Raw genomic sequence first — 13,328 nt, 5'->3', positions numbered from 1 at the left:
ACCACCTATCCTCCACACATCTATCAGTGTCCTATCGGACCCTATATGCCTGGCCTGCATTATATAGACAATGAGTCAGCATCCTCTCTATTCCCAGGATAGAGCCTCTTTGCTCCTGCTGCTGCTAAGTCGCGTCAGTCGTGTCCGACTCTGTGACCCTATAGACGGCAGCCCACCAGGCTCCCCCGTCCCTGGGATTCTCCAGGCAAGAACACTGGAGTGGGTTGCCATTTCCTTCTCCAATGCACGAAAGTGAAAAGTGAAAGTGAAGTTGCTCAGTCGTGTCCGACCCTTAGCGACCTCACGGACCACAGCCCACCAGGCTCCTCTGTCCATGGGATTTTCCAGGCAAGAGTACTGGAGTGGGGTGCCATTGCCTTCTCCCAGAGCCTCTTTATGGAATGCTTAAGTCTTTTTTATTCTGTCCTCAACTCCACCATCCTTTTCTCTTTATCCCAAGGTTCCTGGTGAGGACAAGACAAAGCTATTCATGGGTGACCCAGTTCTACTAGTGTTGTCATGAGTGATGTGGCCATTTTGAGAGAAGACAATGCTTAAGAATCACACTTTTGAAATCCAATGTATTTGCTATTTTACAACTTTTAATTCACAACTTTACAATGTCATATTTTCTTGTTTGCTGGTATAACTTTAGTAGTTCAAGAAAGAGATCTCATGTTCTAATCCATCATGATAATGCAATATTTCACTTTTTCTTGTAGCTGGAACTCAGCAATTTGTTTCCTAAGAAGTAACAATGGAATAATACAGTTCTTTAAGTCAGGTAACTGATGTGATATACAGAATCATTACCAATATCTTTAGTTTCCATTTTTAGGGGAAAGCCAAGGGTGTTAACATTTTGCCTAAGCTTAGTTCTTCCCTTTCTTCCCTTTATTACCTCTGCAGGGCAGAAATGACCTTTAAAAGGTCATCAATCCACTGGACCAAGACTAGGGGTTTAGGTGAGGAAGGCTTACCCTGTGCCAAGACTCATTGTGAAGAGAAGCCTGTCAAGCTGCTGGCCCCTGAAGGGAGATGCTAAGCTTCCATTTACCTAGCTCTAAATTAGAACACTAATGGTGAAGCCACCAGGAAACTTACAGAATTCCATATAATCCACAATATGCTGTTGGTAACAGCAGCAGGAATTAAACGTGAAGACTAGGATAAAAACAACATTCCACAGGGCTCAAGGATGTATTGTACAACATGAGGATGCCAATATTTTGTAATAACTGTAAATGGAAAGTAATCTTTAAAACTGTATAAAAATAAAGTACAAATTAAATAATCATAACATTCCACACAATTGAAAAACTTTGGCTCCAAACTTCTTGTAAGCTAGGGTCTTACAAGGTATGTCTGTTACCCAGTTAGAACACTGCTATGTTGATGCTTGGGCCTATGCTCCAAAGTATTAGCTTTGGAGGATAGACCCAAGCATCAAGTAGGAAAACTCAAAGTCCAAAAAACAAATTGTAAGACAAACTAGACACAGGATAAATACCAACCTCTAGAGCTGCTGGGTACTTCCTAAATTCTATGGCATCTGCCTCAAATCTCTGGTACTTTGTAAGGGACCTTGGTTTTAGCTCTCTCACAGTTACCTGAGGGAAGAAGTGATTCATACTTTAAATAATCCAAGAGGCTTCAAAACCAAAAGAAAAAAACAATTCAAAAACACATCTTTCAAGAAAGTGACCTATTTTTCAAGATAAAATTCTATGCCGTTCTGTTGTTCGTGGTGGTAGAAATGATCACTTGGCAAAAACAGACAGTCCAGAAGAGAGCCTTCATTAGGAAAATAAAAATCTTGACTGTGTAACCTGGGGTAAACTGAGGTTCCCATTAACTTTTTCACAGGAGGACTCAGTGAGACCTTCTTTCAGATATGGCCAAAGGAGAAAGTGCCGAAAACTACTAAACTATAGTATTGAGTCACTGCTGCTGCTGCTGCTAAGTCACTTCAGTCGTGTCCGACTCTGTGCGACCCCATAGACGGCAGCCCACCAGGCTCCCCCGTCCCTGGGATTCTCCAGGCAAGAACACTGGAGTGGATTGCCATTTCCTTCTCCAATGCGTGAAGTGAAAAGTGAAAGTGAAGTCGCTCAGTTATGTCCGACTCTTAGCGACCCCATGGACTGCAGGCTACCAGGCTCCTCCGTCCATGGGATTTTCCAGGCAAGAGTACTGGAGTGGGGTGCCATTGCCTTCTCCAGTATTGAGTCACAGTGAGGAGTAAATTTATAACCAATGCTATTTCCCAAGACAGAAAAAGATTCATACACACTCTGATGGGCAATGACATGACGTGGGAATACAAAGGCAAATAAGACTGGGAAGACCAATGGTACCATAGTTGGTGTTTTAATGTAACTATAATTTCAGTGTTACACATCATGAACAGGAGCTCACATTCTGGAGTTCACAAGATGCTGTCAGATGCGCATGAGGGGTCCCTAAGCACACTGGCCCAGGTCATTTCCTGCCACTTTATAAGCAAGGACTAACATCAAAGCCAGAAAACCCTGCACATGTTGTAAAGGAACCCTGTTTTCAAAAAATTTCCTCCAAATTATTGAGCATGAATCAAGTCAAGACAATAGCCAAGAATTTAAAACCTAACAATATACCCTGATTTTTATGTGGAAGTGGTAGGCTTAAATATTTCTTCAATCTAAAGGTTTGGGATTAAGCCTGGGATTTATTTAAACTTCCCTGGGGCCCTTATGCATCCCATTCTTCACTCACCTGCTTTGCGTCATTCTTTGCACGCCAGATGTAATCATCTCCCAAAGTGGTCCTTAGGGTGCTCCCCCTGTCCCTACTCCTGTCCGCTGTGCCCCTGCCAGTCCTAGGATGGTTCATACTCAAGCTTCAACCAGGTGTGGATGGGCTGCTGGTCCAGTTCCTCAATCTCACCTTTTTACACTCCTTCCACCCACAACACACACAGCAAAGCAAAACAACTTCTCTTCCCAAGATAACTTTTCCATGGATTACCATTTTCCCCCCTATGTACTCATGTTCAAACTCCAACCTTTTAAAATTCAACTGTTAGTCCTCTCACCCGTCTCTAATTACTCCCATGTGAGTTAGGACCCTCACCACTTTGATTTTTTGAATTACAATACTTTTTATTGAGTAAAACTGATTTTATACAAGGCTTTCATCCATATAGGTGCTCTCCACTCTAATTCCTACTATAAAATACTACTGGTTGAAGACAAAGATTTGTCTCATTTCTCTACTCAATCCGAATTAGCCACTTATTGCCTACAGGATAAAAATTTGTAAGTGAAGAGAAACACTCGTACTTTACCACATTCCCAGCCTCTTTCCCAATTCCTCACAATTCTCCATTCTGGCACGAAGGTCTCAAGCAGAATCCTGCCCTGACTGCCTGTTTGACTGCCACCCTGCTGTCTCCATTTCCACTCCAAACTTTGTCCTCTTTTGTCTCCAAACCACAGAACCTCAATTGGTGTGAAATCCTCTGCGTCCACGTGGACTGCCTGTTCTCAGCCATCCATCTAGACCGTGTCCTGACTGTCTCAGCCCACCACCACCCAGCTCTCTATCATCTTCTACCAGAGCACTTTGTTTCACATTACACTGAAATTTCCTAGAGTGCAGGAACTCTAACTTGGGATTCTCTTTCAACATGAATATGGGCACCTATACCTGAAGCAAAAACATATTTTCAAAACAGAGAAATACTGATTTATGGCTGCCTTTGTATCCTGGACCCAGTAGGGAACCAGCACAAACAACCAAACAGTGTATGAGTCCACTAGTCACTTACATTCCAGTGGTCTGTGAGAGGCTCTCCTGGACTGCAGTCCCTCCTTATTGGCCATGGTGGGTCTGCTGCGAAGCCTAACACCAGTGCTTTCACAGCCATCCTGTCGTTTCCAATAAACCGCAGGGACACACTCACATTCACCATAAGCTTGTAATAACTTGCACTTATTTCTGGTGGGCCATACCATAAGTTGGGGAGGGAGAGAGCTCTCGGGTGGCATCCTGATTATCCTTCCAGCTTCATGATAAGACCTTCCTTTGGAAGATGTCACAGGACTCTGTGGACTCACTTCTTCAAGGAGGCATCCTACCTCATCCATGTCACCCTCCTCTTCCAACTCAGAGTCTTCTGAATCCTCAGGAAGCACAATGGTCAAGACGGCACTTTTCTTCAACAGATAGGCTGTCTTAGCATTTGAGAAACTGCTCAGCTCTTTCAGCTTCCTGCCTTTCACGGTCTTTTTAATCTTTGCACATGTTTTCAAGTTCTCATTATACACCTCCCCAGTCTCATCGTTCATGATCATTTCCTCTTTATCTGCACTTAATTTCCTATTGGTGATTGGTTGTTCCCAAGATCCCCTGGTTTTGCTGTCTGATACTGTCTCTTCACCCCTGGGGGGCATTTGCTGGGGGGATTTCTCTACCTGAGCTTCAGAGTAACCCATGTCGCACTGGATGCCCTCATCCACTTTGTTGACCTGGGCCAACCAGGTAGGGGAGGGAACTTCCCCCTCACAGCCATTGTTCTCCACTTCATCAACTTCATCCTGGTTTTGGCTCCCCACTGACATCTGCTCTGCTCCCTTCCTACTACTTCCTGGTGAAGACTCAGGGGAATTCCGAGGCTGTACCTCAGTCCACCAAGTCAAGTCGCACTGGATGCCCTTATCTTCTTTGCTGACCTGAGCCAAGGAGGGAGGGGACGGGATAGCCATCACAGGGTAGCTGTTGCTCTCTACCTCTTCACCCACAGTCTCAGGGGAGCCATGGCTCCTGCTACTGTTCTCTGGCATACTTTCCCCTGCAGTAAAGGGCTTCTGAGATGATTCTGAACATAGGCTCAGGTCTTTAACTGCTTCCATGCTGGTGCAGAGTGCCCGTTCCTGATGAAGCTTGTTCATATCTCCAGCAGACTGGTACAATTTTGAGTTCCGGGTATTCTGGATATCATCTCTGCCATTCGGAGGTGGCGGGTTTTGGGAAAGAGCTGAATATCTCTTCTTTTTTTCATCCAAGTTCATGCGGTCTCTACCCTCATAAGAGTTATAAAGCATTCCTCCACTCTCACAGAAACTTTGTGAAATCCCATTTTGCGGCACCTCCTTCTGTGGCATATCTTTACCATAAACCACATCGTACGATGGCATCATTTCGTTTGATGTACTCGCAGGAATACTAGTCACCTTTCCTACCTCAGGGCTGTCGCCTTCTGAGTGTATGTCTTGTTTTTCATTCAAGTTTTCAGCCTGTTGAGGTTCAGCTTCTGTTTGCGTGTCCTTTGTTTTCATTTTTTCCCAATAGCCACCATACTGTCGGAACTGTGCCGTGTTATAAAACATAGGGACTATGGATCTTCGGTTAACAGTAGTGGGCAATGGGGATTGAGGGACGAGGAAGGCAGGATACTCACTGAGCACCACTGGAAAATACAGACTTCCATTTGTGAAACCTAGAAAGAGAAGGGGATAGTTAGCCATCCTGTCTCCTGCTGCCAGTCACAACATTCAGCCAGTACACACTGCACAGCCCCAGCTGCTCACACCCACCAGGGGCCTCCCACCTAGTCTTTTGCTACCAAAGCAAAGGACATAAAGTCCTCCCCCAGTTTTTACAGGAGTAACTCCTAACAACTTTCTTAACCCATTTCCCACACTTCTCACAAGTCTGTAATCCGTTTTGCTTCCAGAATAATCTGTGATCCTCACTCTAGTTACAGTATTTGAATGGCTCATCATGGCTTATCAGGTATGAGGGATAGTGACCACTTTCCCTAGGATGGCATAAAACACTTCGTTATCTAGTTTCTCACTATATCATCTCATTGAGTCCTTCAAGATACAGAGGCTCTAGCCATAGGTGCATTCCTTCGCCAAGACAGCTTTGAAAACTTCTCTCTTCCTTTTCTGAAACACCTTTCTTCCCCTAATCATTTTAAAATGTTTTCAGCAACTACTGGAACTTGAGGCATTTTGCCAAGAGAAATCAGTTGGACAGAGAAAGGCAAATACTATTCCATCACTTTTATGTAAAATCTTAAAAAAAAAAATGGTATTAGATACAGTGGTTGCCATGTGGTTGCTGAATGATGGGGAGATGGAGAGATGCTGGCCAGTGGCAAAAAGAAACCTCTAATTCAGCTTATTATACACAAGACAAAATGGAGAAGAGAAACATTTACTCAAAATTAGCCTATTTACAAGAACATAAATCAGCTATTTTAATTCTACAGCACTGCATGTCCAATTAATATTTAAAAGACGATAGACTACATAATTACGGATATTCCATAGGCTTGGGAGCCACTCAATCCTACCCAAGTGAAAAAGGTGAACAAGAATTGAGAATCCTCAGGTCATTCACAGCAATGTTTGGTTACTGGGAAAAGTGCTACCACCAACACTGGAAAGCCATGTGAATACAATCACAACTTACAGGAGCACAGACCCAGGAGATCAAAACTCGATGGCAACTCACAGTGGGGTAGGAAAACCTAAACTGCTATTTACAGACTGCAAGATTAGGATGGAGACGGCTGAGTTCAAATCCTCAGAGAAAACTCATCCATAAGGGAACCATCCCACACACTTTTTTAAGTTTTCCATGCAGTAGCTCAACCAGTTTCTCACAGTAAATTTAAGAGAAAAATCTCCTGAGCTTCCCGCAGGGAAAGAGGAAAAGGAATCACACATACTAGAAGCACTGTTCTTAACAAGGTTCATTCTCAGAAGACACTAAACAGAGCTTAACTGATGGGCAGGAATGGAAATACTTTTCTCCAGTCCACTCTAGCCACCCTTCCCAACCCAATGGGAGGGGGAGGGGGAAGCATGTATACTTTGTTGTCCAAAGGCAAAATCACACTAAGACTAAGAACTAATCATACTCCTTTCACAAACAGAACTGTGATCCCTTCTCTACCTCTACAAGGTAACACTCCATTACTAAGTGCCTATTCAGATCAGTTCCTTTTATCCAGTACAAAATGGTTGACAAAAAAAAAATTACAAGGCGTAATAAAAAGTAAAAACTACTGTCTACAAAAAAAAAAAAAAACCTCAGTTTAAATACAAAAACAGGGATTAAATGCAAACAGAAGGAGAAAGACATACCATGCTCATTAGCTAATGCTAATAATCAAAAGAAAGTGGGAGAAGCTCTATTTCAGACAGATTTCAGAGAAAGGAAAGTAATCAGGGACATAAAGTGGGGCATCACAAGAAAAAGTCACTTCTTCACTGAGACATAACAATCCCTAATGTGTATGCCCTTAACAGCGGGTGAAGCTACATGAAGCAAAAGTCATAGAACTGCAAGGAAAAATAGATGAATCCATTGTCGGAAACTTTAACATGTCTACAGCAGACATGGATAGATGCAGTCAATATTAAAAAATCAATAAGAACGAATGAACTCCACAGCACCAACCAAATGTACATAACTAACCTCTACAGACCCCCTCAACCAACAGAATATTTTTCTCACACTCATATAGAACATTCACAAAGATAGACCATGTTGTGCCATAAAACACACTTACAAATTAAAAGGTATACTAATTATAAAATGTCTGCTTAGACCATAACTGAATGAATGTAGAAAACAAAAAGATAAATTCCTAATATCAGAAATGAAAGAGGGTACATTACTACAGATCCCATGGGCATAAAAATATAAATGATTAATATGAATCCTATTTCCACAATATGTATTACATAGATAAAAAAGGACAAATTCCTTGAGACAATTTCCCAAAACTCAAGTAGAAACTGACAATCTGAATGGACCTCCATCTATTAGGTCCAAGATGTCTACCTTCCAAATGTTTTCAAATCTTGCTTGTCACCTTTCTCCAACATACTTTTCTGATGTCCCCATTATAGCATTTAGAATCTTTAGACTCTGTAGAGAAATTACAAGGACTAGAAGCTCTAAGGTACCTCGTCCAACAAGACTGGTCTCACAACATGAGACTTTGGTTGGATTACGTTGTGAGTCTGAGCCAGTCACTGACTGGGAGCCTCAGTTCCCTCATTTGGGAAACAAGGACAGCAACAACTTGGTCAAATGAATCAAGAATCCATTTCTAGTATTTGGGCTTTCCTGGTGGCTCAGATGGTAAAGAATCCGCCTGCAATGCAGGAGACCTAAGTTCGAACCCTGGGTTGGGAAGATGCCCTGGAGGAGGGCATGGCAACCCATTTCAATATTCTTGCTTGGAGAATTCCCATGGACAGAGGAGCCTGGTGGGCTACAGTCCATGGAGTCACAAAGAATTGGACACGACTGAGTGACTAAACACAGCACACAGCACACAACTGATATATAGCTAGAATTTGAATATTTTCTATTAACCTGAACCACAAACACTGCCCAATCTGTCTAGTGTGAGCACAGGGTGAGGAGAAGGAAATCATGGACAAAGGAATTAAGAAAACCTTCAGGCTTTGATTTACAGGGAGGGTCCCTAATCCCACTGAACCTCCTTCGGTATTCAGATTCCTCACCTGCCCCAGGAATGGAGAGTGGATTATAGACAGGATTCTGGTACCAGGGACCCAGGTAAGGCTGCTGGGCCATGGGGTGCACATAGAAGAAAGATCTGGAGTTACTGCCCTCAAAATTTTCGTTGTTTCCTGAAGAGTTCATTTTCCACTGAAAAACAGGTGTTTGTAGTTAAGAAAGGACAGCTGTGCCTCACCCTGTAAAGTGCTGTAAAGGTAGAAAACCATCCTTGTCCCCCATCATGACTGGGATCCTGGGTGGCAGGTCCTTTACCTTGTCTTCCCACTTGCCTGGGATGCAGACATGGGGTACTGCCCTGCATGCATTAGGACCAGCGGAGCAGCACCCAGAGGCCCAGGCCCACCTCATACTGAGTGAGTCCGGCTCCGCAGGCAGCAGCACCTTGGGGAGATGAGGCCTTGGAGGCACCAGGGCACCCAGCAGCTGCACTGGAAAAGGGGGCTTAGGCCTAGATGCACCACCCTTAGTCTGCAGCCCCTCCACCATGCTCCCTAGCCTATGCCCCAGACTGAATACCTGCCCAGCCCCGGACTCCAGGCCCTGGGCTCCGTCTCCTAACACCCCGCTTCCCGTAGGCCAGTCTGTCTGCCCACGACCCCCAAACCCTGTGCCCTCACGCCCTGCTCAACCCACGTTCCCATTAGGGACACTGACCTGCTCTAGCTCGACATCTGCGACTGGGAATTTCTGTAGCCGCGCACACAACCCACACAGGACCGACCTCGCCGTCAAGAGCCCCTACAGTGCCGGCTGCACTGGCTCCTTTTTATGCTTGACTGGGCAGCACGTGCAGCTCTTCAGCAGGCCACGCCCCCTGCGCTTGCGCCCTGTCGGAGCTCCCGGGCCAGACTGCCCAGACAGAAGGGTCTGGAAGAAGCCGGTGCTGAGACTTGATGGAGGAAAGTGACCATCTCCACCCACTCCCGCATGAACCCCAGTCCTCCCTTCTTCACATTCTTTTGTGTGTGGGCATCCTAGCCTTGGTTTTTTTAGAGGATAGAGCCCTCCTCTCCCGCTCAGTCTCCCCGACTGTCCCCTTTCTGAGTGTGTTGAGTTAGGACGGGTCACAGCCGCCTCTCTGAGCTCCTGGTCTCCTTCCTTCCTTGGGCGCAAAGCCGCTGACACTTAAGGAAGAGGAGCCTACCAAAAAGAAGCAGAGACGAAGGAGGCCAACGTGCACGGAGGACAGAGCTGAGAGGGGAAAGATTCCCACAGGTAAGGTGAGCAAGAGTGCTTCATGCTGCTGAGACCAACATCTCGGGGGAAGGGGCTCCGGCTAAGAGGACCGCAGCGATCGCTGTAAGTGATGGGACAGGGAGGTGTGGGCAGTCGTCTCTGGGGTGATGGGGGGGCAGTGAGAAGGGGAAGCTGGCACCTACAGTATTCTTTGTACATGAGAGAAAGGAAAGGCATAGGATAGTAGTGAAGGCGGCAGGAATAGTACTTCTAAGGCGCATCGACAGTTTGGAATGACTGTGGTACTGCGTAGAAATTGGGTTTTTCCAGAAATTGCAGAGTTATAAAAAGTTATAATAGAAAACACGTGCAGCTTCAGGTTCTATCTCCTTGGTTGCCCCTAACTGAAAGGATGTGTGTGAACTCTTGTCTTTGAGCTGGACATATTGCCACTTGGAAGAAACTGGGTTCCTGTGACTAAGAGTAGAGAATAGATATTAATTGGGCAGGTAACAGTTTCTCTTATAAGGGTTCAGGGTCATGAAAGAAACATTATTCTCCCACTTCCCATTGCTCTGTATTGTCCCCAATCATCATTCTCCTTTGCTCCCTTCGCAGCTATTTCCCTATAGAGGATCATAAACACTCAGCCTTCTCCACCTGCTATTCCTTCACTCACTGCAAATCCAGATTTTGTTACCATTATGCCCACTCATCCACCCTCACCAAGGACACTAATGAACCACTTGCTGCTCAATGGCATGGAAACTTTTCAGTTCATATCACTAAATCTCATCCCCCAGGTACCAGCCTAACTGGTTGCATCTCTACTGGCCTTTCTTAAACTCTTTTACTGTCTCCCAAATTTCTCTCTTCAATGTTCATATTCTCGAGGTTAGATTTTCTTCATCTTATTTCACTCTTTCCCTCTGCATTTTTCACACATTCTCAGGACTTCCAGTATAACCAGCATACTGCTCACACCCAAATTTCTATGTCCAATCTCTCAACTGGATATTTATATCTCAGCAGAAGAATTGTGCTGTTGTTAGGACATGCTCAAATGATGTCATCTGTTATTCATAACAAGCCTCTTTCTACCTCTGCAGAATTTGTGCTAATAAGGTGACTAAGGTGAGTTCCCTGGATAATTCAAGGAAGGAAGCTAATCACCAGAAAAACCAAATTTGTGCTTGAAGGGTGGGAATTTTCAGTCCCACACCTGATCCTGGGGGGTTGGGGAGACGGGGTGGGAGCTGGAGATTGAGTTCAATAAAACTCTTGAACCTGGCACTGTTTATTAAGTTTCCAAGAAATGTTAGTCGTTGATGCTGTTTCCTTTTCATGGTTTTTCAAAAAGCAACATTCAAGGAAAAAAACAAATGTTCTTCAGTGTGTAATTGTAAAATGGTTAAACAAACTGTTATATCCATATCATGGGAAACAATTCAGCAGGAGAAAAAATGAGGTATTGATGCACAAAACAACTTAGATGAATCTCAAGGACATTATGTTGACTAGATCAGTGGTTTCCAGTGGTTAGGTTTGGGTGATATTGTGACCATAAAGTGATCACAGAAGGGAATTCTCTGGCAGTCTGGTGCTTAGAACTCTGCGCTTTCACTGCCAAAAGGATAGGTTCGATCTCTGGTCAAGGAACTAAGATCTCACAAGTGGGATGGTCAGAGTGTGTGTGTGTGTGTGTGTGTGTGTGTGTGTGTTTATGTGTGTTTAAGGGCTTCCTTGGTGGCTCAGTAGGTAAAGAATCTACCTGCAATGCAGGAGACCCGAGTTCTATCCCTGGGTTGTGAAGATCCCCTGGAGAAGGAAATGGTAACCCACTCCAGTTTTCTTGCCTGGAAAATTCCATGGATTGAAGAGCCTGGTGGGCTACAGTCCATAGGGTCACAAGAGTCAGACACGATTTAGCGACTGAACCACTAGTGTGTATATAATATCATTGTGACCTATAAGTGTATCTAGAAAGAGTGAATAACCTGCTATATCAAATGCTACTGACCCATCATAAAGAATGAAGACTTACTGGCACAAGCTCATTTGGAGATACAGCCAAGGACAGAAATCAGTAGGCTAACAACAAGTAAGTGATCCTTTGCACACAGTGTACATAACCAAAAAGAGTTCATAAAGAGTCTCAAGGAGAGAAAAAGAAAGGGAAGATTTGCCCAACATCTGAAGAGGTCTTATTGTCCCCTCAAGTAGACAGAAGAGAAAACCTCATGGGCCCTGCCTAGAGAACATATTAGACACCCAAGCAATGGTGAAAGAGAATTTTTCTTCTTTAATCACTGCTATTGAATGATACATACAAAATCAAAATGCTTAGATAGGAGATATGGCATCTGTTTGAATTTAAATAACTTCAAACAAGAAGTAATTGAATCAGGTTAAAAATAGATGTAATGTGACAAAGGCCTTAAATACCTTTGTTAGTGAAAAAATTCTGTCAGATTGCTAAAATGAAGAGAAAAATATCACCAGTAAGCAAAACTAATTTTCTAAAATTATCTATAAATGTTCTATACCAAACAATAATTTCCATGGACTTCAAATATAAAATTGAAGATCTACTTCTGTTGACAAAATAACATTGGCAAACTTTAATTCCTTCTTGTTTCTCCTGTTCTATCAATTCTATTTATCCACCCCTCCCTCCAGTTGTTAACTCCTTAAAGAACTTCCCAGATGGCTCATTGGGTAAAGAATCTGCCTGCAGTGCAGGAAACACAGGAGATGTGGGTTCAATCCCTGGGTTGGGAAGATCCCCTAGAAAAGGAAATGGCAGCTCCAGTATTTCTTGCCTGAAAAATCCCATGGACAGAGGAGCCTGATGAGCTATAGTCCGTGGTCACAAAGAGTCAGGCACGTCTGAGTGACTAAGCACAATAAAGTCCCTTAAAGCCCCTCATTCACCATTTAGTTCCTTTCTATTCAAAGTATAGTGTCCAGACCAGGAGCATCAGCAACACCCAAGTTTGTTAGAAATATGAACTCTTGGGACTTCCCTGATGGTCCAGTGGTTAAGGGGCTTGGGGAACTAGATCCCATAAACTGCAACAAAGATCAAAGATCCCGAGTGCCACAACGAAGACCTGGTGCAACCAAATAAATAGATAAAAATAAATAAATACCTTTCAAAAAGAAATGTGGAATCTTGGCCTCTCCCCAGACAACATCCCCAGGTGGTTCGCATTCACCCGAACGTTTGAGAAGCACTGGTTGAACTAACACTTGATTTCCTCAGTGGATGTTTCTTTATAGCAGGACTTCCTCTTCTTTTTCCTAGACCTCTGCCAAGTTATCTTCCAGGGCATGAAAAAGACCATTACTCTCTAATCAAAGACTTTAATAGCTAAAAGGCGTCCAAAATCATTTGGTTTTTTCCTTTTGCAGGATAAGAAAGCAAAGCCCAGAGATATCGCATGACTCCCCTAAGTCACAGCTAATGACAGAACCTTTCTTCTGCATACTTTCGTCCTGCTCTTTAGATTCCTGCTTACTGTCGCTATCCCACGACTTAATATGCAAAGAAATGAGAGAGCAAGTCTCAGCAGTGTGTTTTTAGTTTTTCTTTGCAT

General features: G+C 43.8%; 1 protein-coding gene across 1 annotated transcript; it reads right to left on the bottom strand.

Moving 5' to 3' along the window:
• Nucleotides 1-611: 611 nt before the first annotated feature.
• On the bottom strand, nucleotides 612-9,384 carry LOC113891881. Its single transcript, XM_027540337.1, has 5 exons — nucleotides 9,208-9,384; nucleotides 8,535-8,682; nucleotides 3,809-5,479; nucleotides 1,515-1,610; nucleotides 612-744 (listed from the first exon to the last, which is right to left on the bottom strand). Exons 2-4 carry the CDS (start codon nucleotides 8,674-8,676, stop codon nucleotides 1,558-1,560), a joined length of 1,866 nt encoding a protein of 621 aa, XP_027396138.1. The 5' UTR covers nucleotides 8,677-8,682; nucleotides 9,208-9,384; the 3' UTR covers nucleotides 612-744; nucleotides 1,515-1,557.
• Nucleotides 9,385-13,328: the final 3,944 nt, after the last annotated feature.

Source organism: Bos indicus x Bos taurus, chromosome 4 (assembly GCF_003369695.1).
Source record: "Bos indicus x Bos taurus breed Angus x Brahman F1 hybrid chromosome 4, Bos_hybrid_MaternalHap_v2.0, whole genome shotgun sequence".
Lineage (NCBI taxonomy): Eukaryota > Metazoa > Chordata > Mammalia > Artiodactyla > Bovidae > Bos > Bos indicus x Bos taurus.
Note: the sequence above shows the minus strand (reverse complement) of the source record. Positions and strands in the feature narration are given on the sequence as shown.